General features: G+C 38.6%; 1 protein-coding gene across 3 annotated transcripts in view; it reads left to right on the top strand.

Annotated features, from left to right (window-relative positions):
- The window catches only part of ZSWIM6 (zinc finger SWIM-type containing 6), a 106084-nt gene that overhangs the window by 63430 nt on the left and 16099 nt on the right, over window positions 1–26555 (top strand). The window contains exons 3-8 of one of the 3 annotated variants that reach the window (XM_058823844.1): window positions 5456–5604; window positions 6125–6275; window positions 21178–21357; window positions 22868–23044; window positions 23340–23486; window positions 26296–26442. In XM_058823844.1, coding sequence (XP_058679827.1) covers window positions 5456–5604; window positions 6125–6275; window positions 21178–21357; window positions 22868–23044; window positions 23340–23486; window positions 26296–26442 — 951 coding nt within the window. Of the gene's footprint in view, window positions 1–5455; window positions 5605–6124; window positions 6276–21177; window positions 21358–22867; window positions 23045–23339; window positions 23487–26295; window positions 26493–26555 lie in introns of all 3 variants that reach the window. The other 2 variants (XM_058823845.1, XM_058823846.1) reach the window with 2 other exon arrangements.

Raw genomic sequence — 26555 nt, 5'->3', positions numbered from 1 at the left:
AAGCACCTCTTGATTTTGAGAAGTTACTGTGTTTTGATTTTTTCACGTGACACTGTTGCAGCTGTTCATGTTCCTGGTGATCTCAACTGGAGTTTTGTGTGTGTAATCCATACTGAAGACAACTGCATGCATTAAAACTGATACCCTCCCTGGTGTTTGTACCACAGAACTGCTGGCTTCACATTGGATTTTGGTTTGGGTATGCTCTCACAGGAAGCTGGATATAGCTTTGGGTCTTGCTTAGCTGAGGCTTTTTTTCCTCCCTTTTAATTTTTATACCTTTGGTAGGAGAGAGTGTGTATTCTAGGAAGAGAGCAGTCAGGATGACAATCAGCTGGATTTGTCATCTTCGATCTGCCTTTTCATAGGTATGAAACTCTCACTTCAGTAAATTGATTGAAAGGCCATACTGTGTTCATGAGAATTTGAATGGAAATAGCAAAGTAACTGTGGGATGGGTGGAGGGAGAGGGGAAGGTCTTTTTTTTTATATTAGTCTTGTATTAGCATTGTTTTTTTATTATGTGCATAGTGAAAAACGCTCTGATGGTTTTAGTATAAGGGCAGCCTGGCAAACCTACTTAATTTTTAACTTTTGAGCTGTACTCTTTCTTTTCCTGAGTGTTTACTGCTGCTGTTGCAATCTCTGCTCTTGGAGGAAATATATGGATTTCTCCAGAATTTCTGCCTTTCTCTGATTCTCCAACTCAGAGTAAAAGTCACTTGCTAGGACAGATCCACATACAGGTGAACTCAAGTTTAAGAGGGAGGGTATGGGAGGAAGCAACTGAAGTATATTCATCTTCAGAAGGACAGGCACCTTGTTTTCTCTACTTTTTTCTGCATTTGTCCAGGCAAATGTGGGCACATCCTCAGCAAATGTTAATTTGTAATGTATATTAGCAGTGCTGGGGGAGGCATTCAAGAAGAAAACATCTCCAAAAAAAAAAGTTTTCAAAGAAAATTGCTGTATGATGATGTGGATTTTTGTGAGATGCGTATTTTAGCAGGGGAGATTAGATATTGTTAGTAGAATATGTACAGAGGGAATGCAGAATTTTTTGAAGTTAAAAAAACTTGTTGGGATTTAACTTTCCTCTGCAACTTAGCATAGTCTTCATGTTTTGTGTTGTTATCACTGATGGCTTCAAAGCATGTGCTGTTTTCCTTTGGTGCTGTGAGCTGCTGAGCAGGTGTTAAATAGTGCACCCAAAGTCCTGAAGTTATGTGACTTATGTCTAAACTTGGAATCATTTGGAGAATCAAAGACATAATAATATTTTTGAATCATTGTTTCAATGATCTTTGGTTTTATCTAATTATTGTTTAGAATAATTTGAGTATACTGTGTTTTTAAAATCAATCACTATTCTGTTGTGAATTAGCATTGGTTTCTAGCTGGGTTTCATTCTGTCTTCACATAATACTCATTAAGTCATGCTTTTTATTTGTAATAATTTTTCCATATCTTCTCCTTAATGCTGCCATGGGATGACTTTTAATAAAATGTAACTGATGTACTGTTCATTTGTATACTCAAATTAATGACATTTTTATTAGAAAGTTCAAGAAAATATCTGTGTAGATTGCTACAAGTGAATAATTCAGCATGGTTTTATTTGAAGTCAACTCTTTTGATACTGCAGAAATAAGGATCACGGAAGCAGTTTGCCTTGTTTTATCCAAATCTCCTTGTTGATCTGCCCCTGAGTAGTTGGCAATATAAGAACTTCTTAGTCCATTTTTAGTCATTGCTCCCTACTTGCTTTTATTTTGTGAGGTTAAGTTCTCCATGTACAGCATCAGTGCTTAAACATGGTTGCTCATCTTGAAAGCAGTTGCTTTTAAATGCTATGTAAATGAACAAAGTGTTTATTTTTCAAATGCTCCTGCTTCTTCGAACTTGGGAGTTGGTTATATTTAACATGCTGTGACCCTAAATGTAAGAGGCCGCTACCCTGTTTTCAAACACTATTAAGTGTTCAGTGTCACAAACAGTTGTGCACAATATTCCTGCTTTGACTGCTGAGATTGCAATTTAGTAATTATAGTAAAAGAGCATGAGTAAGTATATATGTCTCTGTCTATATACTGGTTATGAAGGCTTTATTTATTATGTTAAAATGTATATACATGATGTACAGTTTATTTCAAACACCAGTCATGGCAAAAGTTTAAAAAGCCAGAGGCTGGGGAGAGGGAGATTAATATGTTAGTTTAGTGTCTATAAACTGACACACTTTAATTATGGGTTTTAGTATTAGCATAATTATACAGTACTTCTCACTTTCATAGTTCAAATGTGAACTCATGTATCCTCATGACATCTCTCTAAAGCACATGAGTAACACTTATCCCCAGGTTACAAGTGGGAGACAGGATTTAATTTAACCCTGGTACCAAACTGCCCTGCAGAGTTTAAATTCAGGGCTGCTCATGTTCCTCTTCCCTCTCTGCAGCCAAATTGTCCTCCTGCCAAAGCCTTGCCAGTGCCAGTTCAGGGCCATGCCACACCCTAAGCGAAGCTGCTGCCTTTGGGTTGAGCCAGCTCTGCCTATTCAATGCTGAGCCTGAGCCTTGCTGACAGCTACTGCTAGGGCTTCTTACAGCCCCTAAGGCAGCTTCCTCCTCCTGCTCATTCAGATAGTTTCTTACCTGTTCACCCACTCCTGTGTTTTCAGAAGAAATGCCAGTGTAGAAATCCCATCCAGGATCTGTTTGAGTGGGAGAGGAAACAGGCTAGATGAGTCACCTGGGTGTAGGTGAACCTAGTGAACTTGAAGAGTGCCTAGATAGTTGAGAGACATAGAAGATGGTCATGTCTTGACCCCGAAACAAGAATGATAAGCAGCAGAAGCTGAGGCTTCTCCAGGAGCATCAGTAGGCTGCCTGGCTGCTGCCTTGGTGGAAAGGTGTCTGGACTTGTGCCTGATCAGACACAGTGTCCTCTTGCCACAGCTATTGCTGAGGACTACCAACAGGGTTGAAAGATGAGTGAATTGCAACTGTAGCTGGTGCTGCTTATATGTGCACTGAAATTTCTTAAGAATTAAAAATTTTGATCATACTGAATGTTGCCTATGTAAGATCTTGTAAGAAAGAAAATCATTCTGAGTCAGAGTATCTGTGTACTGTGCTGAAGAGAACTGTAAGGCACAGACTCTTGGCATCTTCATCTTCTACAGTCGTCTAACAGCTAGCAGTGGCCTAACAGCTTGCAAGTAACAGTGGTGTGAGTATAGTGATACTGTGCTCCTGGTTAAGATATATTTGGGATCATACTGGCAGGAGTAGCCTTGGTGGAGGCAGTGCTGGTGGCCCTGGGTAGCAGGCACACTTATTTTTGTAAAGGAAACCTGTTGTTAAAGAATCCGTGGTAGCTGCATTGCTTTTCTAACCTTGTAACACAAAATGACAGGTGAGCTTTTGATAAAGTATAAACAGTTGCAGAAGGATTTTTTTTTTCATCCCCTAAATAGGGAAGCTTAGCTGGGGAATACTGGGCTATTTTTAATTCAGTTTGAAAGTAACCATACCAAGATTATTTAAAGATAAATCTCTACTGAAATAAGGAACAAATTTAAGTGTATCTTGTATATACTGTTGCTTTTATATAGTTCCTCTTCACCCTCTTTGTGTTTTAGAGCAATGAAATATTTAAACTATTTGCAAGGTGATACTGTGAACCTGGTCTGTGCAACAGCTGCACTTATTCTTGTGTGGCTTGATTTTCCTTTTTATCTTGTTCTGTGCAACCAAAGACTTATCAGTATGTGTTTCATATAGCTGACAGAATTGAAAGCCTTTTAAAACAAATAAATTGAAGATGGAAACATTTGCAGAAGAGCAAGTTTTTGATTCCTTGGTTTTTGTGCTGTCTTGAGCTTGATTCCTGTCTTCTGAGACATTTTTGTGTTCCTGTGGAAAGCAGGAGAGTTTATTCACATCTTCAAAGACACAATTTCTTATTAATTAAACACATATGTGTGTATATATACAGCAGTGCATTGTTCCCTGCTTTAGGCTGTGAAAATGAGGCAGTTTAGGAAGTTGCTGAGCTGAAAGATATTTTTGTTTACTGTCTCAGCAATTTGTAGATAAAACATCCCTCTGACCCTCTAAATCTTCTGTTTGTAGTTTCATTGAATAAAGAGTTCAGCATTTCCTGTGAGCACTTAAAAGCTTCACCTTCATAGCAAAGCTGCAATTGTGAAACAAAGGCTTGAATCAATAGAATCAATGGGGTTTTTTCCTGTACATCATAGAGTTGTAGCTATTTTGGTTTTTTAAGTTTTTAGGATTTCTATAAAAAACTCCTGGCTTTTTAGAAATTTATGTCATTTTCTTTCCCTGGCAATATTTTCTTTTTTCTACAGAGTAACATGGACACAGATTTCAATGAGAGAGATTGTTGAACGTGATTCATTTCTATAACATCTTCTCAAAACATAATAGAGATTATGCAGCTGTGATAAATTCAAAATTAAAATGTAAAGTGAACTTAAGTCTCAGCCATGCTTAAAATAACTGATATGTGGTATGGTGATTCCCAACCTTGAGCTGAGTCCAACGCTGTAGATAAGTACTTTTCAGCCTGTTCAGTTTGAAGACCGTTTAGAAGATGTCCAGTGGAGTTGCAGGGTTCTTCAGAAAAATAGAGTTTACTAGATGGTGCAATAACTTGTTAAGTTCAAGAGACGGAACATCACTTGTCTGATCTTCAAAAGCTGCGTTATGGCAATCTGTGGCCAAAGCACTGCTGGATGTGAATCTAGTAATTTCAGTTGACACTGGCCTAATTCAAGTTGCTCTAAATTGAATCTGTGCAGATGACATTGCCTATGTTAAAATGCTCCCTTGAAAGCAGCATAATCTAAAGTGTCTATAGCTCTTACTTATGATGGAAATGCCTTTAGTGCTTTAAGACTTTGGATTTGTTTGGGGATTTTTTTACTCTTTGTTTAGCTTTGCAGAGCCATCACAGCTCAGAGGCACCAAGGTGATGATTCTCCTCATGTTCATCAATAGCAGCGCTCACTAGCAGTCACTTAAACCTGAGCAAGATTGCTGAAGGTACAGGAATTACATAGGTGTTTTGGGGAGAGTGGTTTTAACATCACAGTGGTAGAAATATAATTCAAAAATCTTAATTTTCCTTGTAAAATCATTCTAGTGTAGCTGCTGAGATGGGAAGAAAAACCCTTACCTTGATTCTAATGCTTTGTCAGAGAAGAGAATATTATGTATTTAAATGCCTTTTCATAGGTATAATTTCTGAGTGCTAAAGACTACTGAGACGAAATTTAAGTCTGTTTTAAAGACTGTTTAGATTAAAATCAAGGCATCCAAAACAGGAGAAGACACAAAAAACCCCTCTGCAGTAGTCCTCTCCCCTGGACTCAAGAACCTCTCTTCTTCATATAGAACATAATGATTTCTTTTCTTGCTGTTTGCAGGTGCTCCTGACCCAACAGCAGGTGCTAGCATAGATGATGAAAATTGCTGGCATTTGGATGAGGAACAAGTCCAAGAACAGGTTAAACTCTTCCTTTCCCAGGGTGGATACCATGGATCAGGGAAGCAGCTCAATTTGCTTTTTGCGAAGGTGTGTTGAGTACTCTGAACCTTTTTTCTTTCCTCTGTTCTCCAAGCCAGTCTGTACTTGCTTGCATCTTACTCAAAGTTCTAGATTCTGCTATTCTAAAATAACACAAAGCCTTGGGAATACAATGGCAACTTGACAGTGAGTTGTACAGAAGTGGACTACAATCTGGTGTGTCTTGATCAGTGTAAGGATATGAAGTAACATTTCAAGCTTCTACAGCTTTGCTGTTCTCTTCTTCCTTTCCACCCCCAAAATGTTGGAAAACCTTACAGAAGTTTGTATAATACACCTGTGGATTGCTTGTGGAAAAATTCTCTGAAGAGTTGCAATTGAATACTGAGCCCAAAATTTTGTCAAAAATTGGCAAGGCAGACTGTTTTTTCTACCTAAAAATTTGCCATCACACATATGAATTGCATTTCTAACTTAGCAAAAGGGGAATATTTAACACTGCAGCATATTGTCTGTACTGCGATTTCTTTGCTTTTTTCAAGTTTGTATTAAAAGACTCGTTTCCTAGGTGCGAGAGATGCTAAAAATGAGAGATTCAAATGGAGCTCGCATGTTGACGTTGATAACAGAACAGTTCATGGCTGACCCCCGTCTGTCGCTTTGGAGACAACAAGGAACTACAATGACTGACAAGTATAGGCAGCTCTGGGATGAACTGGGTAAATTCACAGACTCATTTAGGTGTTCATATGTTTAATAAAGAAACAGTTGTATATTTGGAGTTGAGAAAAACTTCTATTGTGGTTCTAGGCTGAGCAGATTAGAATTTCCTGCAGTTTTCTTTTATTCAGTTAAGTTTGGGTAAAATGAAATTTCTGACCTACAGCATGAGACAGTTGCATTTGGAAGAGAGAGGGAGCATGGTGTAAAAGAAGTACAACTCCAAAACTTAAGTACTAGAGGTGCTAGAAAGAATAAAGCAAAAAGTGGAAATGTAGCTACCCCACTGAGGTGAAACACATAAGCCTCTAGTGCTGAGCTGGAAAGGTTGAGGAGGAAACCGATTCACAGTTACAGAAGTCAATTACTGAGCAAGAAAGGAGACAAAACACAGAAGACTAACAGTTAACATTGCTGAAATGGGCTGAAATGTGAAAGGTATGTTCGAATGGTGTGAGGACCTCACTAATACGGTTTTGAACTACTACAGAAATTTTCGAAATCTGTAAGAATCTCATCTCAGGACCATGAACTGGTTTGTGTTGGAAAAGACATTAGAGATCACCTAGTTCCAACTGCCCTGCCATGGGCAGGTGCAATTTTCACTAGACCAGTTTGCTCAGAGTTTCATCCAACCTGGCTTTGAAACACTTCAAGGGATGGGGCATCTACAGCTGCTCTGAGCAAATGGTTCCAGTGCCTCACCACCCTCACAGTAAAGAATGTTTTTCCTAATACCAAATCTAAACTTTCTAGCTTTCACCATAAAGCCATTCCCCTTTGTCTGATCACTACATGCCTTTAAAAAGTCCCTCTTCAGCCTTCTTGTAGGTCCCCTTTAGGTACTGGAAGGTGCTTTAAGCTCTCCCCAGAGCTTTCTCCAGGCTGAGTAAACCTGAACTCTCTCAGCCTTTCTTCTTATGGCCTGTGCTCTGTCCCTCTTGTCATCTCTGTGCCCCTTCTCTCAGTCTCCTCCAATGGGTCCATGTCCTTGCTGTGCTGTGCCCCCAGAGCTGATGCAGCCCTGCAGGTGGGGTCTCAGCAGAGCAGAGCAGAGGGGCAGAATCCCCTCCCTGCCCTGCTGCCCACCCTGCTCTGGATGCAGCCCAGGACATGCGTGGCTCTCTGGGCTGGCAGTGCCATGGCTGGGGTATGTGCAGCCTCTTATCCACTAGTAACACCAAATGCTTCACTGCAGGGCTGCTCTAAATCCCTCTCAGCCTCTGTTGATACAGGGTGTTATCTGAAGGGAAAATCAATACAACTTGAAAGTTTTTTGGGATGGCACATGAGAGGAAAGATAGAAAGTAACCACAAGCATTGCTTTCCTAGATATCAAGTGCTGTAACAAACTACTAACTAGTAGATACACAAGTGTGTGGGAGGTTAAAGACAACCTGATTTAAAATACAGTGGTAAATCTAATTTATTCCTCTGAGAGGTAATTCACTGAGTGTATGAGTGAACATATTAACATGTCTGTCTTAGCATTCCAAACCTTACTACAGGTGTCTTGGAGGCTTTCCTAAAGCAAACTGGCGACACGCATGGCCTAAATGGAACTGCATTGTGATTCATGGAATTTGGATTAGAAACCTGTGTTCTCATTCTGGAAAGGCTTTTCAAGTCTAGACTTAAAGAAGTCTGTTTTGATGTGCTCTGGTCAATATGGCTACGTTCTGAATTATGTGGCAGAAAACATAAAAACATTTAATAATAAACAAGCAAAAGTTTACAGATGATGTCCTGTGAGACATTATATAAGTAATGTAAAGAAGAGAGCAAATATCATAATGCTCTTAATGTAATTTAAAGTTCCAAAATCAAACTAAATGAAATCAAATCGAAGTAAGAGTAATATGCTTCATTTAGAAAAGAAGTCTCAAATGCAAAACTTAACTTTTGCACTCTTAGAGGTCAAAAATGATCATGATTGAATCAGATACCAACTGGTGGGATAAGATTGGATATAACCTGTACAGCAAAAATTATGTTCGCTCTAGTTGAAGCACTCGGCTAATAAACTGCTAATTACCTATACTTCTATGACCAGAATCCTTAATATCATAGCATGCAAGGCTCTGTTGGAGTCTAGAAATAACTGCAAGTTTAACCACCATTTTTATGGTTGTTTTTGCCAAGCAAGGCACATGCCTAGCTCGACATACATGGAACAAAATTGTATCCCAGGATAGTGAAACCTGGAGGGTCTCATGCTTCATTGCTTATGTGGGTTGAGTTGGTAGGTGGTGGGAGAGGCAGAAATGTGTTCTCCATCTGTTACCTGTAGCAGTCTTGCCACATGCTGTCAATAAACAAAAAAGTTTTTTTAAATTTTTGTAGTGGCTCCTCTTGTTTCATCAGTCTTCTTTAACATCATTTTCTTGACAACACCTATCTGAAGGTAGAGGAGGTAGAATCTATCTTTTTGCAAATTTTTGCCAATAATAAATACTTTTGGATTAATTGAATATGGTTTACCTCTATTTAATCAGAATCCTAGATGTCACTTCCAAAAAGCAGCCTTACCACTGCCTGACCTGCTGTATTTGCAGACTGAGGCATACTGTATTGTTTCAGTTCTGGACTGCTCTGACACCTCTTAAGAGAATCAAAATATGTTGATCTTGTACCATGGTTTCACTTGCAAATACTCTTCAGTCACACCAGGCGGGCAGTAGGCAAAGGGTAGAACTTAACTTGATTCTTCCATCTCCATGATTCTATGATTCTAAACTGTCTATTTCTTCTCCCCACTGATAGGATATCTTGGTTCCTTCCACTGGTGCATAGCAAGTTACCTCCAAGATGCTGTTAGTTGTGTGAATTGCTCCAGATTAACTCCTACCTGATGTGAAGGCTACAAGCTTCTGCAGTGTTTTTGCTAGGATCTTACTTTACTTGAGTTTCCCTCTTTTCACATAAAACATTACTTTTTCCATGTGAAACTTGCATCTCAAGAAAAAAAAAATGAATGTACAAAAAGTTCAAGTAGATTTTAAGGGAGACCAGAGTTACAATAGTAGACTGCAGAGGGAAAATCAGGGTCGCCCCAGCAACACATGATCTGTTCTAGTAGAAGAGGTAACTCAGACACTGAGTTTAAAAGAGTCATGCTATCATGGTGTTACAAAGAAACATTGGCTTGTTATCTTCTTGAGTGTCAGAGAACCAAAATATTGATGGAAGATGTGAGACACAGGCCTCTGCATATTTAACGTTTTTATTACCTGTTCAGAGTAATCTGGAGGCATATATATATATATATATATATAATATATATAATGTCTTTCAAAAAAAATCTTTTAGCTGTACTCTCATGTACGTCACAGGTAGGTAGCCATTTGTTGTCGTTAGGGAGAATTTTAGGGCGTACAAAGTAAGTAAATATAGACTCTGCTTAATAAAGGCTCTCTTGCTTGCCTTGGTATTCTGTCTGCCAACTGCTAGGCATATGGCCACTTTGTCAGTTCCATCTTGGCATAGACTTTTAAGCATACTTAAATGACTTCAGCTTTGCTCCTTCACTGGGTCATTTGAACCTTTCATTAGAATTTAAGTGATGCTTCCTGCCTGGCATTGGGTGTTGGCAAGGGTATTGGAAGGACACACTGAGCTTTGATCATAGTTCCTGTTCAAGTTTGTGGTAAATTGCTGATTTCAGTAGAAGTCATTTTGGGTTTGAATGAAGGTGCTAATTTAAAAACAACAACAGTGAAACCCTGCACACCTAAAATAAAAATGAAAAAAACTCCTAAAAATCCCTGAAACATCCATTCAAGACCCCCAGATGAAATACTTTAGGTCAGTATGAATCTGGCAATTTTTTAATGTAAAATCCTAATTTCTTGAGCAAAAGCATCGTGTTAATAAAAAAAGGTCTAGATCTGCCCACATAACTAGGCAGTTGTTTTTTAAAACCTCTAGATAGGGAGTAAAATAAAATAATTGCCTAGCAGATTTTCCTGTTCAACATCAAGGAATGGGATAATGCTACTTATGGAATGTCAGAGGTATCCTGTTGGAAAGGTTACAGGTCAGAGCTCTAAGGCTTGCTCAGATACTTCTCAAGCTAGGAGAATTTAGATGCAATTTCAGTGATGCACTGGTGATTACTTCCAACTCGCCACAGTAATACATCAATTCCACTTCGCAGAGTTTAAAGCAGAATTGGAATTCTTCACATCACTGTTTAAATGGTATCCCAGTATATACATTTCACATGCTGTTTTTTAGGTGTTTGACTCATGGTGACCATGGTTGAAGAGTTTAGGATATCATAATGATTAATTATCTGAAGCCCCTTGGTTTTCCTTTTAATTAAATTGCACTGGTAAAATGGAGTATGGAAATGGAGACGCAAAATAAATGCCTGGTGATGCCTGTTGAGCTGAGATCTCTGATTTGAAGGAAAGCTTTCTTTGTAATCTAGAGAGAAACAAAATGGACTCTGTAATCTTAGTAGATGGGCAAGTCATTAATACTCATCCATGAAAAACAAAATAAAAGTTGCTTGTTCTCATCAAAAATAAAAAGATTTCCCTATAAAAGGGGGGAAATTGACTTTGTACTCCAGCCCAGGGATCATGATGGCTGTGAGGCTCTGTTTTGGAATTAAGTGTTGAGCGCTGCCAACACTGGGAAGAGACTGTTTTGTCGGCACATGGGATCTGCAAGTTAATTGGTGTTTTCTGCAGGCTTCTGGCTGTGAAATGAAATTGGAAGCCCTTTAGCCACATGGATATTACAGGACCTGAATACAGAAGTCACATGTCACCATCAGGGCCCACTGTGAAACAAGAGTGTTCCCACTTGAGCACTGTGCCATTACAGATCATTTAAATACGGGGATTGCATTTAAACTAAAAGCCCCGTTTGCCTCTTACTGCAATTTAGCAGTCCTCTTAGCAAAAGCTAAGTGACAAATTAAATGAAAAAACTGTCTACATTTTTAAAGCTGTAATGCAAAACAACTTTTTATTGCTTCTCATGTGCCATGAATGAATCATTGTACTTGTCAACCCTAAACCAGGCCATAATTAGACCAGCTACTGTTATCAGAGTAGGGCTGCTCTTGTGACAGCTTAATAAAGCTGCAACTCTTAAATTAAATCCCAGATGCTTAATCTGATGAAAGCAGTCAAGTAGAAGAATCTAAGACAAGTATCTACTGCTTGATGGAGTGATGGAGCCCAACACCTTGTCAACGTGTAGATTATAGGATCAGGTTTTTTCCTGTGAGCTACCATTTTCAGTATCTTTATATCCTATTGCTTATCTTCAGGGTGAAGCAACTTTACATAATTTGCATGGGTTTGTTCCAAAACAAGCATTTCTACTAGATTTCCTCCATTTTGATATTTAAGAACTCCTAAAGCAGGAGGGGAGTTGGGTTTTTTTAGAATCAAGGATTAGTTTCTTGTGAAGTAGAAATGTGATGGCATTGACATGGGGGAGAAGTGTCCAAAGAGGTCCTTGGCAAGGCAAGGCAGTGAATAGAGTTGGTGAATGTGTTGTGGTTTTGCTTCATGCTGATCCAGGTCTCTCTTAGTCATCTTATTTTATGATGTTGATGAGAACTTAAATGGTACTCTCTGTGTTCAGCTGGGTACCTCCACATTTATTGTGTAATCTCTGTATCTCAACCACCTATTGGAATCTAAAGTGTTTAAGTGCAGGAACCTGTTGTGGTACTGAAATGAGCCTCATTCAAATGATAAAGCTCGTCCCAGTGGCATTCTTGCAGTCCTTTCTGTTGTATACTAAATGTATACTAGCATATTAAATGGACCATTTCTATAAAGGAGTATGGTGGATAACATGGCTTTGCTGCAGTAGTTCTTAGAAGGTTTTCACTAGTACTTTGCTCTGTTGTATACCACTTTTTAATGTTGGGTCAGGCTGATAGTCTGTTTTGATTTCACACTTACTGGTATTTTGACCATTTTCTGGATTAGAATTATATAGTTTTGTGTTAAAAGTTAAACTAAAGTACTATTTTACAAAGTCATGTGATACAGAGAAATAGTACAATGTATTTCCTGATGGATTATGCCTAGATCTTTATTAGTAATGCTTTGCTCCTCATCTAAAGCTTAATTCTAAATGTTGAGGCTAGCAAAGGAATCATTATAGACTAATTAAGAGAGATTTAGTTACCATTTTGCCATAAGCAAACTAATGATCAAGTGTTAAATAATGTTGGTTTGTTGTTTTTTTTTTTAAACTTGGAAACCACTCTGAATTTTTTCCTGCTGAAAATTTATAGGCATCTCTAGAAAACAGCGTTAGATTCTTTTAGCCTTAACTGAATGAAGCTATTTTCTATCCATATTTCTGTCTCAGGCATTCCTTCCCTTTGCAGTTAGAGACAAACTTGTATGAATGGGACATGCCAGCTGTTCTGAACAGATTATCTGTGCTTAGTGCTTAAATGGAGGGGGAAAAAGGACAAAAGCAGCTATGGTTGTTGCCAGTATGCCTCTAGAGGAATTCCTTCCTGGTGCCAGACTTAATGATTACTCCAGGGCTGGCATGAAAAAGAATGGATGAAGTTAAGCATTCCTTACAGTTTTGGTGCTCTAGTACCATTTTTCTGGACCTGCATACTTCTTGCAGTCTCTCTTTTTTGGGTCAGCCATTAGTAGAGATAATTTCCCTGTATTTTATGTTTTTTATAAAACAGTACAGCAAGACTGAGTTTGAAATTCAACTGCCAAGTTTATATGCTTATTGTCTTAATATTGTTGAATACACCCACTTATAATTGCATCATGTATTGCTTAAAGCTGAAGAAAGTATCCATGCCCTGCTCATGTAGAAAATAAAGTTAACTTCAGATTTCTAAGTATAGATTAGTCAGTTGTACATAGGGCATTTGTGGCCTTGAAATGAAAGCTGTAGGAAGTCCTGTTTTTGAAGGGAGATTGGATGCACCATTTCCCTTGGTCTTTCATTGTGGGCCTTTTCTAGGTAGAGTGGTATCTTACACATATTTGTGTCTTAAACTGTATCATATCCAGTAGGCTGTCTTTGCTTAAGTAATAGTTACATTAATACTGTTTAGTCTCAGCTGTCTTATGAAACACATTTACCCTCAGGTTATGCACTTAAGGTGACACCTGCTTTTTCACAGAACAAGCCGTTGATTTATATCAGTGTCTTTGAATGATTTCTGTTGTTGGAGGTGCTAAATTAACAGTAGGTCAGAATTAGCATCACAAGGCAGTTTTGCTGTTCTAAGACCTGAGTTATGGATGATGACTTAAATTGCTGTCATGGCCCTACAGTGTCTTGGTTGATGCTGTCACCTTCATTTCCTCAGTGAATGAAGCCAGGCTGCTGTTCTGCAAAGATGGATTTTGTCCACCTTCTCTGGGGATCATTTCCTTCTTCCTCCATTACTGACATTGCCATTATAGTATTTGAAATGAGGGTGTATGTGAGGCCAGAGTATGACAGTAAAAATGGGGGTTTTTAGGTAATTTCACAGAATATTCTGTGAGTTGGAAGGGACCCAGAAGGATCATTGAATCCAGCTCATAAGTGAATGGCCCATATGGGGATCAAACCCACAACCTTATGTTATTAGAACCATGCTCTAACCAGCTGAGCTAATCCTGTGGCATTTATCAGATTTCAGAAATAATGGTCACAGTAATTACCTTTAGTGTGTAAGCATAGCTTGAGGGGTTTATTTTTAATGCCGTACAGAAAGTTGCATTTCTGTTCTGTTTAGTTAGTTGGAAAGTACTTCAGGTTTTTTGTAAGTACCCACATTAAAGCAGTTGTTTTTTTTTTTTTTTTTTAATTCCTGTGATGTTGAACTGATTTACTTGAAAATGTCCTAAAAAATGATGTGTATTGAAGCTGGTACACAATTCATTGCAGCCCTAACTGTGGAATCATGTCTGCAAAGATTAAGGACAGAGTTTTACTCTAAGCCAAGCTGATAGTGTTATTTTCCCCTAGTGTTACTTTTCATACTTCAGTAACACTGGCCTACCATTCAATTTTCCAATGTCACTTCTAGTAAATACTAGACCTAGAGAGAAGTGATAGATTCATGGGGAGAAATTACTGAGTCTTCACTGACTTCTGAGCTTTACATCTGGTTCAGCCATGTAGCCTTGTGCTATTTTCCAATCTTTTGTCTTTTTCCAGTATTCCATGAATACTGGAAAAAAAAAAATTGGAAGTGAGAGATGCAAGAATATCAAGCCACTTGGGTGTGTGTCAAGTCAAGACAAAGGAAATCCTTTATAACTATCTGTTATATAGACAAAAAATTTTATAGGGAAGGTAGTTCTTCAAAACCCACTAAACGTAGCTGAAAATTACAATCGGAGCTGGAGAAATTTAACTAAAAACTAAAAATAACCTTAGAATTTTGCATTGTGGTAAGTAGTCAGTAAGCTGTCTAGCCAGGCACCTGCTAGATTCTTTCTTGTATTAGAAGTTGTAATTGAAGTCTGCTGTTTTTTTAAAAACTCAACAGTCATGTTTGGACTGGAAGGTAAAAGTGACTTGTGAAACAAAAGTGTAGGAAGGAATTCAAACTAGACAATCAGAATGTATTCCTTTGGTCAGTTACAGTGCATTATTTATGTTCTGTGAGAACAGTTGTGGCAATTGTAATTCCCAGTATGACTGGGAGTGTTTGCACTTGCTCCGTGTTTTTGTTTGTTTGTTTGTTTGTTTGTTTGTTGTGATTTTTTGTAAAGGAGATGTATTTTTGTGTCTCTGCTTTATTAATTGCTTGTTTTGTGGGACAAACATCTCCTGTTCTGCCTCTTCTTTAAAAATTACCTGTGAGAGGAATTCATTCATCTCAAGGATAAATTAATATGGAAGTAGCTTAATGCATTTATAGTTACAGTCACATCAACTTTCTGAAAATTCTTGAAGTCTCTGAAGATAGACTGTTCCTACTGAGAGTATATTGCTAGATAAAGTAATTGGTAAAATATCTGATACATATTTTGGTCAGGAGCATACTTTGTGTTTGCCGCCTAGCTGTAAATATTGGCAGCTAGTTAAAATTGTGAAGAGTTATATTAAGATAAAGGACCGTTTTTGTACTATATATGTTAGTGTTAACCTTGCTTTTGCCTTCACTTGATTGATTGTAAACAAATCATTAGATAGTTTTCTAAATATGAGGAAAGTTAATCAGTAAGGTTCATTTGCAGGTTCTTTATACTTTTCTTCAGCTTTGTAGACTAATAGCCCCTGTCTTGCTACAGTGGTTAGGTTGTAGAGCACTATAGATGCAACAGGGGTATCTAATGAACATGTGACTGATCCTTAATATTCTCTTGGGGAGATCATAGTCCATTGACACACTGTAAACTACACCTTTCAAGCAAATTCCTGTTCTTTGAAAACCTTTGGAACCCTTTGGTCAAATGGCAGAGTGTCTGCAAAGATGCAGGAATTTTTAAAACATTCATGAAAGGTCATAACCCAGAACAACGGGCTCATGCAAAATGTCTGAAGCATGTGGTTAATTCCTTATTCCGTTGTGTTAAAAGTTGAAAACACAGAAAGAGAAAGCAGAAGTTTGTAGTTACTTGAAACAGAAATCAGATCACGTGGTTGCTGATAGCTTAGAATAGGATCTCAAGATGTAAATACCTGTTTCAGCCAAATGCACATGTGCCTTTAACCCTTATAGCAGCAGCGGGCAGCAAGAAAGAGAAGCTTAAGGAATTAGGTATTTTATTTTGTCTCTGTTTTACACTTCCCCTCTCTGAAATGCATGCTTGGAGGTTAGCCTGCAGAAGGGCGGTGATTCCCTCATGCCATCAGCTGCAGGTAATCTATGGTGTTAATCAGGCAGCTAGTGTGAAATGCAGGGGGATGAGTGATTATGCTATCACACACAATACAGTCAGCATGAAGCACTTGTCACGACCAATACATCAAAGTTTAATTCACTAATAGAATGAATTAGTGCAAAATTAAGCAGCGCTGTTCTCCAAAAAACACAACACCAAACAAAACCTTTTTCTCTGAAGGCTAAATATTGAAACCAGAATGCACTAAGGTATGTTTGTGAATAAAATTGCAACTTGGGTGCAACTGAGTGCTGAGAGTAGTTTTCCTTGGTGTTCTGATTGAAGAGGGAATAGTCCTGAAGCACTTTGCCTGTCTTTGCCATTCTTTAAAGGTAACTGTTTAATTGGAGCAGTCTCCAGTGGGACTTGTGATTATGCTTTGTTCTGGTGGAGATCTCTCCGTCCCTGGAGAAGGGCAATGGCTTTGCCCGTTATTCTGAAGGCACTTGTCCTTGTCATTCAGAAGCAATAAACACCACATAGTGCCTTCTTTGAGGTTTCCAAGTGGCTGTCCCAGTGAAAGTGGGTATGTGTTTAAAATACAGATGGAAACCACTTTAAAGTCCTTTGCTGACACTTATACTTCAAAGCGTTCATAGGTTCTGTCTGCTAGTATTGTTTTTCTTGCACTTTCAATGCTGGGAGATTATGCTTTTGTAACAGAATTGATTAGTCTCAAGTGGGGCACAGTGGCAAGTGTGCTGCAGGTGTTGAAGCAGTCTTGTCTCTTGGGCAGAGGGAATGATCTTGATTACCTGGCTACATTTTCTTTGAAATGGTCAAATACTACTCCTGTAGCTTCTTTTTTAAGATGAAGTTGTGCATTAATGGAAGGGGCAAAGAAATGTTACAGCACCTGTTTCTTGAATATTTTAATTTTGGAAATGCACTGTATACTTGATCTGAAGTATATGAAATGTATAATTCCAACGCAAAGGCCAAGTCCTAGCAATTGATTACACAGGTGTTGTGAATGAGGAAATGCTGGCCCAAGCTCAGCTGTACAGCAACCCTGACAAAGACAGCATGATGTTTTTTGGAAAAGCAGAGTGTAATCAAACAGATGAACAGAATAGTATGCTGGGTCCTCAGTATAGCTTCATGGATACGTGTGTACACAGGATGTGTAGTTATCCTACTGTTCTATACTACATCTACTTTTACAGTGACTTAAAGCTCTTAGCATTTTTTCAATTTGCGTATTTAAATCCTGATCAATGTAAATGCATGCTGACCCCTAAATTCAAAGATATGGATGTCTCCAGAGAAACATAAAAGTACTCATATTCCCTTGTATGTGCAAGGAAGGCCTGCGTGTAAATTTTTCCTCTTTTTTTTTTTGGTCGTGTGATTAACACTAAAGATGAATGATAATTATGCATTTTCAAAAGGAGGTCTGTCTGAACCAAAGGTCTGTTTTGGCAAAGCTGCCTTTTTTCAGGTCGAGAGATTAGTGTTGAATCAAAATAGGCAATTCCTCACTGCAATGTGACAGCTCTAATACCCTTTCTCTTGTGAAATAAGCATCAAATTGCAGTTGCAGCATGGCATATTTTCCAAATATTTTCTGGCGAAAACTTCTTGTATATTGAATTGTGTTTGTTTTGGCATTGTGCTATGGAGAGTTTTGTACTGAAAAGACATAGGATAGAGTCCAGGAATTTAAACAAGAACTTCAGTTGTGTTCTAGTAGCGTGAAGTTTGGGGTGGGGGGAAGATGTGTCAGCATTCTGAGAACCAGTAATGAAAAAAATCTGGGGAAAAGGAGATAGGAATGAGAGAGAGCTATGTTAGAGAGAGGCAGTCTGTAAACACAAATATTTTCTCTGGGGTTTTGGTGTCTCTTTTTTAAAAGTGTTATTATTTAATGAGACTTTTGTTCATATTGTAGTTTGCATTGGTGACATCATTAAATGTAATCAAACATGTAAACTTAAGAATGTATTTTGGAATGCATTCCAATTTCTTTGGAGCATGAACTGTTGCCAACAGCAGGTTTTAGGCTGAAGTCACTAGAAATTGATTTTGATACCTTTCTTGCAGATTATGAGTACCTGGCCTTCATTTTATCCATCAGCCGTTTCTGTAGTAAAGGGTGAACATGATCAGCAGTTTCCACAAATGGGAACCATCAGGCAGAAATAGAAACTCTCTTGTTTGAGACTAGGGTATGCCTTCAGGTTGGTGTTGACATTTCACGGCTAGTTCATGGGGGCTTCCACTGAGCAGCATCAGAGTCAAATAAGAATATCCTCCTCTAGGCTCCTGCCATTTGACATATGATAAAGTCTGGGCACAAGTGAACATTTTCCTCAGATTCTTCAGTGTGGGGAGCAGGGCGGGAATCAGTGAATTGAAACAGCCAGAATGGAGCACATGTCAGGGGAGGGGGAAGGTGTTTAGGGAGCAGAAGTAAGAAGAGATATGAATAGAGGTAAATGCATACACCTGGAGCAGGGATGGAGAGAAGGAAAAAAAATACACCAAAACAAACCTCACTAAAACCCAAAGTAACCCAAAAGACCTAGAAATCCAAATAGATTGAAGAGTCTGGGATCAGTGGCATTATGCATCCTTCTTCCAGGTGGTACACTTTGTAGCACTACAGGAGCTCTTTCTGTTCCCTTTTTTTCTTGTGAGTTTTGTCTCATCGTCCTCTTCCTGCAGGGAATCAACAGCCATCTAAGCTGTTTGAGATCTCACATGTTGCATGCAGCTTTCTCTGAAGTCATAGGGAACAGGGTGCAGTTGTGGGTTCTGTTGAAATTTTAAGTGGGTTGTGAGGAGTTTATTGGAAGTACACTCGTTCTTTACATGAAAATTGCCTGAGTTTCAGAGACGATGACTACTAACAAGCCTAACTACATTCGTAGTTGACATAGTTTCCCACATGAAACTACAGATATTTTTAAAGCATGTTAATACTTTGGGTTATCTTGCCCTCTCCTTACAGATGTACCACATGTGTTGTGCAGCTTCCTTAGGAGGCTGGTCAGTTGTCTTGCCTCTAGGGGTGTTCCTTAGATGTAGAGGAAAAAAAGGCCACTTATTCTGTAGGGGTATGATGCAGTACAGTAGTGTGTGTTCTGCCTTGATGGATGATTGAAGTACTTACTGAGTGGATTTAAGATATTCCACATTGCTTTTGCTTCAGTCTGACTACGCTGGGATTGTGGTTACAAAGTATTACATTGGTGGGTTTTTGGGGGTTTTGGATTCTTTGTTGTTTTTTTGGTTTGTTTTGGTTTTTGTTTGGTTGTTCTTTGGTGGGTTTTTTTTTGGTTTTTTTTTTTTTATTTTGGGGTTTTTTTCGTTTTTTGGGGGGGGCTGTGTTGGCTTGTTTTGTTTTTGGTTTTTTTTTTGTTGTTGTTTTGTTTTGTTTGTTTTTTGGGTTTTTTTGTTTTTGTTAGATGCTGAGAGGTACAGTGTTATGCCTTCAAGTCATACTTGATTCTGAAAATAAATAAGCAAGCCCACAACTGTTCTCTCCAAGGCTTTCCGTTGTGCTGCATCTTATGTTTTGTTTTACAGATAGCAAGAAATGCATACATTTTGTCTTGGGCTGTACTGAATCATTGATGCTTAATAATAAGAACCAGTTGTAATTTGACTCCTTTTGGAGAGTGAAGTGTGCTGGCAAGTGTGTTTAAAGAAAATAATATGTTAAAATAAAAAAGTAAGTTTTTAAAAGTGGTATTGGCCTTATTCACACCCATGGCAAGTTTCAGGCACTTCCTGAACCCAGAACACTTGCTCTACTCTAATCCACTGTGCAGTAATAAAATGCAGTATTTAGTATCTCTCTGGTGTTTTGAATAGTAACATATTGTATTTTGTTTTGGTTTTCATATTTTTTTTATATTGCTTCCCCTAATATGTTAGTGTCGAATTGCAGGAGACTTAACCTTAAGAGAATCATGCTTTATTTCCATTGATTTCTGTACTGGGGCCTACCTGAGTTACTTTAGGAATGAATGTGATGCACTGCCCTGTGCCCTGGATATCGATTTTGCATTTTTAGTTAGCAAAAGGATCCCAGAATGGAGGATATTTATTATCCTAGAAGGACCAGCTGCATTTTTATTCTTTAGCTTTTTTTCCAGCCTATCATGAACATTGTATAGTCTAAGCATTTTCTTGTGATCTCTTTTAGTGTATAAGGCACATCCTTGATGAGCAAATGAAGTGTTGCTAAACAGTACTTTCAGATGTCTTCATGGTTCATGGTTCTGTCAAAGTTCAAGCTGGTGAAGGGACAGCTGATTTAGAGCAAAACCTTTCCATTTGAAAGGTTTGCTTCTAGACATCCAGATGCATTTATACCTGCTGTGCTAGATACAGTCTTAGGGAGCAGTTTATGAAATGGTGGTATGTGATATGTCAGCACAAATTAGCCTTCCCTTAGAACTCCCTAAACAGAAAATGTAAAACAAATTTTCTAGAGTAACCAAATTACTGAAGTAATTGGTATAAAAACGTCTAGTCCTACCACACTGCACAAAACTAGTGTGTTGTACTGGTTATCTGAGACCCAGATGCATTTGGGAATGAATTACATGAGTACTTCTGATGGGTTCTGAGTGTGAAAATATATGTTTGCAACATGCTTGTCTTACTAATATGTGTCTTTGGTGTAATGTGAAGCTGAAGGATGCTGATAGTTCTCATTAATATGAAACAACATTCACTTCTGATACAAGAATTAGAAGAAAAACTTGGTTAATGTAACTTCTGTAACATCTTTTTGCCTTTGACTGATGTTCCTTCCTGTCTGATGAGCCATACACTGGGAATTCTGGATTTCTAATATAAAAGACCTACTAATTAATGCCTTTTAATTGAGAAGGCTAGCTTGGAACCATCTTTCAGCTGCTTCAGATTGGCCGCGCCAGCCCAAGATCCTCTGTCAGGAGTTCAGTCTGTGCGGTGTTAAGCATAGCTGGGAAGCAAGCAGAGTAACCTTTGAGTGGAGGAAAAGTCTATGCTGTAGAAGTTTGCAATTAGTCATTGGCTGCTGCATGTTTTAATAGAAAACATAATTTAGCACTTTTTTTAAAATCAGGTGCTCTGTGGATGTGTATAGTCTTAAATCCCCACTGCAAGTTGGAGCAGAAGTCCAGTTGGCTAAAACAGCTGAAAAAATGGAACAGTGTGGATGTTTGTCCCTGGGAAGATGGAAACCATGGAAACGAGCTGCCCAATTTAACCAATGCTTTGCCTCAGGGTGCAAATGCTAACCAAGGTGAGCCTAAATGTATGCACTGACTGCAACATGTAACTTCTATCTTGTACACTCTAGCCTTGCAGAATTCAGCCCTTTTTCCTGGTACAAGTAACTTTCTTGTTGAGGACTGACCAGCGAAAATCAGTTGTACTAATGCTGTCTTTGCAGAAGAACAAATATGTGGTTTTTTGTTATGCTGGGGCTGTAACACTTTCAGAGCAGGTATTTGTGTTTTGTTAGGTCTTCTAACTCTTCATTTGATGCTTCTAAATATTTTTGCATGAAAATTGGATGTCGTTCAAGTGTGCTGTGTAAAAACCTGGTGTTTTTTGCTTGACTGTACTCTAGTATTCCTTCTGCTATTGGGGTTTTTATTTTGTTTGCAGTTACAAAGCCTTGATAGCTGTTTAAAGAGGGATCTTTTTTAAACTACATGAAACTTGTACGTGAGAAACTGAAGCATCTGTCTTAGGATGTGCTCTGTATGTGCCGTCTGCATTACTAGGTGTGTGTGGAGGGTGCAGCTGCAGTGCTGCCATCTGGGGGAGGTGTCTTTGTACTCCGTATCATGCTTTCTAATCTCAAGTGTGATTATCACTCTGACAGAAGCTTTGCACGGTCATCTTCAGACAAAGATGACTACTAATAACTAGGCAAAGTGCAGGGTGTTTTTGCAGGGAAAACTGCTCATAGTCCTCAAACATTCTGCATACAATGGCAATAAAGTTACGATTAAATTTCTTAGTAGGTGTCAGATCTGCACTTCGTCGGGTTTATTGTTTTTCCTTTTTCTTGGAAGATCACCTGTGAAGGAAAAAGCTTGGTTCATTATTAAATTTCAGAGCTAGCCAGGAAGATAAGTTCTTTCAGCAAAAGACGTTTTAGGTATTTTGCTTGCTCATCATGTTCAGACCAACCTAGACACGCTGCTGATAACTCTGACATGGCGTCTGAGCATTGATGGATGCAGTGCTGTGTTGCTAGAAAAATTTTGCCATAATAAAATGTCCAGTGAGGATTATGTCAGCTCCATGGCTTCAGGACCTCATTCATTAATAATATTTGTTTATGTTCATGACCAACAAAGTTATACAAGTGCTCAAAGTTAGTGTCACTTCATAGAAAGAAAAACTACAAATCTTTGATGAACTTATCCCTCCTTTTGGCGATTGTGGATCTAAGGAGAGACACTGGGGATGCTCGAGTGCCATATACATTCTAGTTTGTACTTGCTGTTGAATGTCCTTCACCTCTAGCAGTTCTCTGTGTAGAGTCCTGTCTGCCATCAGCTGTGCTGGTTTCTGAATCTCTCTCTGAATGCAAGATGAATGGCACACATGCTGTCTGAGCTCTTGGGTAATAATAGGATGTGAAATGTCATCTGCGGGCTGCTTGGTGGAGAGAGGGCAAGGCAGACTGCCATCGGCTGGGGGTTGGTGAATGGGCAGAAGACAGGAACACTGAATGACTGATTCATGTATGAATGAGTAAAAGCTGATGCAGCTTTCTAAACCTGTGAAAATGACAGATTCATCGAACAGGCCACATCGGACAGTGTTTACTCGAGCCATTGAGGCGTGCGATCTGCACTGGCAGGACAGCCACTTACAGCACATTATCAGCAGTGACCTGTACACCAACTACTGTTACCATGACGACACTGAAAACTTGCTCTTTGACTCTCAGGGGTGGCCCCTCTGGCATGGTAAGTGGCTAAACCGGAAAGATGTTTCCATGACTTGGTGCTTTGTTAATTTTCTATGGCATTATTTTCAGGGGGGAGGTGGTGGGGAGATGGATGAAAAGCCTGGCAAAAAGAACAGAGGCTCCCTTGAAATGTTGGCTCAGAAGTAGTCCTTTAAGTCTCTCTTGCATAGTTTCAAAGACAAAACAAAACAGAAAAAAATTGAGACAAAAAAAGCCTTTTTGAGTAACCTAGCAAAACAGGCCATTGCATTTATGGAGGCATTGCTAATATTCAGTTACTTTTTCTGTTTTAGAACATGTTCCTACAGCCTGCGCGAGGGTTGATGCATTACGATCTCATGGATACCCACGAGAAGCACTGAGGCTAGCAATAGCTATTGTTAATACACTAAGGAAGCAGCAGCAGAAACAGCTGGAAATGTTCCGGGCTCAGAAGAAAGGTAAATGTGAGGAAGAGGAGGGCAAAGGGTGTGCAAGTTGACAGTAACACCAGGAAGTTCACATGAGGAAACTGGTTTTGAAACTACAGTGAAAGAGATGGCTTTTAACTCTTCAGTCTGGATAGTGGTAAATGTCACATTCTGGATGTCAGAGGTTTTCTGTAAACTTTATTATGAGCTGTGCAGGGCTCTTATCAGCCTTTTCCAATATATATGCCATGACAGGGCCTTTATTCCAGTCAGAGGTTTTGGTTACACAATTAAAATAGTCACCGAGTTTACAGGGTCACTTTGCATTTGGCATGTCAGCTGTTTAATTTTTTTTTCTCTGATCTATAATTTTGCTGAGCATTGTATTATGAAGGGTAAGTCTAGAGGGTACAATGAGGCAAAGTCTGAACTACAAAAATTCATCAAATCTGGCAGTGTGTTCCAAGAGAATCGCTTATAATGCTTAAAATTTTAGTTTCTCTGTAGAGAGGGGATTGAGGTTTTGTGTGGGCCTTTTTTATTGGCTGTTTGATTGGCTGGGTTTTTTTTTTTTTTGTTTGTTTGTCTGGTCTTTTTTTTTTCTAATGCTGTTTTTTATAAAATGTTTTGTGGTATTTCACTGAGCACTACCATTGGTTTTTTTGAAAGGGTGTTCTCCTTCACATACAGTTTCTGTGGCACGTGATCCTTGCAACCCAAAATAATTCTGCTCTGAACCTTTGTAGTTGGAAGAGGCAGTGGATGAAGAGGGTGGCTTTGTGGTAGAAGAGTGTATGTAGAAAAACTGGAATTACTTTCTCAGCTGCTACACTAATCCTTTCATTCAAATTTTATTTTAGGTGTTCTCTGTTATTCTAAACTGTGTGTATCCTCATGCATTGTAGTCAGAAATACCAGTGTGAAATTATATGTGTAAATTTTTTAAGTATGTGTTCAGATGTTTTCCCAGAAATGAGCATTTAGAAGATAATATATATGCACCTAGCTGATAAAAAATTTAGCTGCAGTTCCTATGTGCCTCTGTATTTTTTTCACACAGAAAAAAGGAGTAAGTGGTTTTTTAAAATTTTTTTTTTGTAAAGAAGGGAGGTGTCTGTTTCAGTGTGTGTGTGTTCATACCACTGGCAGGTGTGAGAAATCTGTTGCAAGTGTGCTGGTTGTAATAGTGCTCCTTTTCATTCCCAGTTGCAGCATGTAGACATTCAGTACCCCTGTTAAATTCCTTTCCTGTTTCTGTAGCTATCACCTAATATTCTATTATCATTTTAACAAAGTGCATGAAATGTGATCCATCCTGCCTTGAAACAAAGTAGTTTGCGGTTTCTGTGTTATCACTCGCTGCTTTTTTTATTTTTTAATTTCATGGGGAATTTTTTAAAGACGCTTTTAATACCATAAAGTGTGCTTGTCTCTATAACCAGAAGCAAACTGCAGCTACAGCCCAGCTTTAGGCCTTTTGTTCAGCAAACACTCCATGGTTCTGCTTGGCTTTTATGTGGCTGATCTGATGTCCATGGAACCCCTTGTGTGATTTTAAGTTAAATGTCTCTGACAAGACGATTGAAGCCTTTGGTTGGCATGACACAAGAGAAGCTCATAAGTAGGCACAGCAGAATAAACAGAACAAAGTGAATCAGTAAGAAGTCACACTGATGAATCCTTCTTGGTAATATTCCTTACTTCTGCCTATTGTCTTTATTATTTGTTAGGTAATGGAATGATTTACATGAGTTTTTCATATTACATACCAATGGATTCTTGAAAAAAGCCTTTACCATCCTGACAGTCTGTCTATGTTTCATTTTGTAGCCCCCACACATTTAAATAGCAGAAAGCAGGACTTAAAAATTTAATGTGCATGGTTACTCAGATATATGATGCTTTGTGAACAATAGAGAGTGAAGGGAGGTACAAGTTAATGTGTGACAGGCAGAGGAGCAGAGCAGCCATAATGGCTTGTATACAGTTTTTAGAGAGTAGTCAATAATGCATCTGATCTCTCATTGTTTACTTGTGTCTGTATGTCTGGGAGGAAGAAAGCTGGGAGTGTCAAAGGGAAGTTGTTGCCATATGACATGAATTTGGGGAATAGCTAATACCCGTTACCACAATCACACTTCCTCCAATTCATTGCACTTTATGTTTTTTCTGTGCTCTAACCAAGTAAGAACTTGGGAATGGGCTACAGAAAAATACCGATGAAGGTATTTGTGGACTAAAATCTTAAAATGACCGAAAATGCACTTGATCCTATGAAAAGACAATTATTTCTTGTATATCTCATTTAAACATTTTTTTGGGTTTTTTTTTTGAGTAACTGTCATCCTGAGTTTATCCTGCAGAGAGAGAGGTGCTGTATAAGCTCATAATTTATTTTCATTTATTTTAGTTTCATCAGATTAACTTAAAAATGTAAAAAGGGTACTGTGTCTTTTTGAGTGAGCAAATTGTAAATATTTTACCAAAAAAGTCCTTGTAATTCTTCAAGCAGACATTTTCAGAAGAGTTCTTGTAGTATCAAGGAAGAGATTTCAAAAGACATTGCCATCGAAATTTTTGACCTATAATACACTTTGCTAGTGCTCAAAAAATTTGGCTTCCATTCTTTCTCTTTTCTTATTCCTCATTTACATATTCACTAAGGGCAGTGAATTCACCCTGAAAGATACTATTTTCTCTTTCTATGCAGAAGCTACTGGAAATGCTTTAAATTCTGTACTGAGAGCATTTTAAGCAGTTTCACTTGTGTAATTGTTTTGATGGACTTACATGAGCTCTTTTTCCCTGCCTCCCTCGTCTCTGTGTGTTTTTGCCACAGATCTTCTCCACAGGGGAGTAACCTCAATAACAAATCTTGAAGGCTGGGTGGGACACCCTTTGGACCCCATTGGCACCCTTTTTGGTAGCCTGATGGAAGCCTGCAGGGTGGATGATGACAGCTTCCATGGATTCTCCGATTTCACGGGTAAGACCAAGCAAATGCAGCAGTCTGGTACATTTCTTCGTCTACTGGAGGTATTTTTCTATCTTGCCTTTTTGAATCAGTTTCAAAATCACTGTTTCTATAGGATAGGAACT

Source organism: Ammospiza caudacuta, chromosome Z, assembly GCF_027887145.1.
Source record: "Ammospiza caudacuta isolate bAmmCau1 chromosome Z, bAmmCau1.pri, whole genome shotgun sequence".
Classification (NCBI taxonomy): domain Eukaryota; kingdom Metazoa; phylum Chordata; class Aves; order Passeriformes; family Passerellidae; genus Ammospiza; species Ammospiza caudacuta.
The sequence above is the reverse complement of the archived record's forward strand: the minus strand, read 5'-3'. Positions and strand labels throughout refer to the sequence as shown.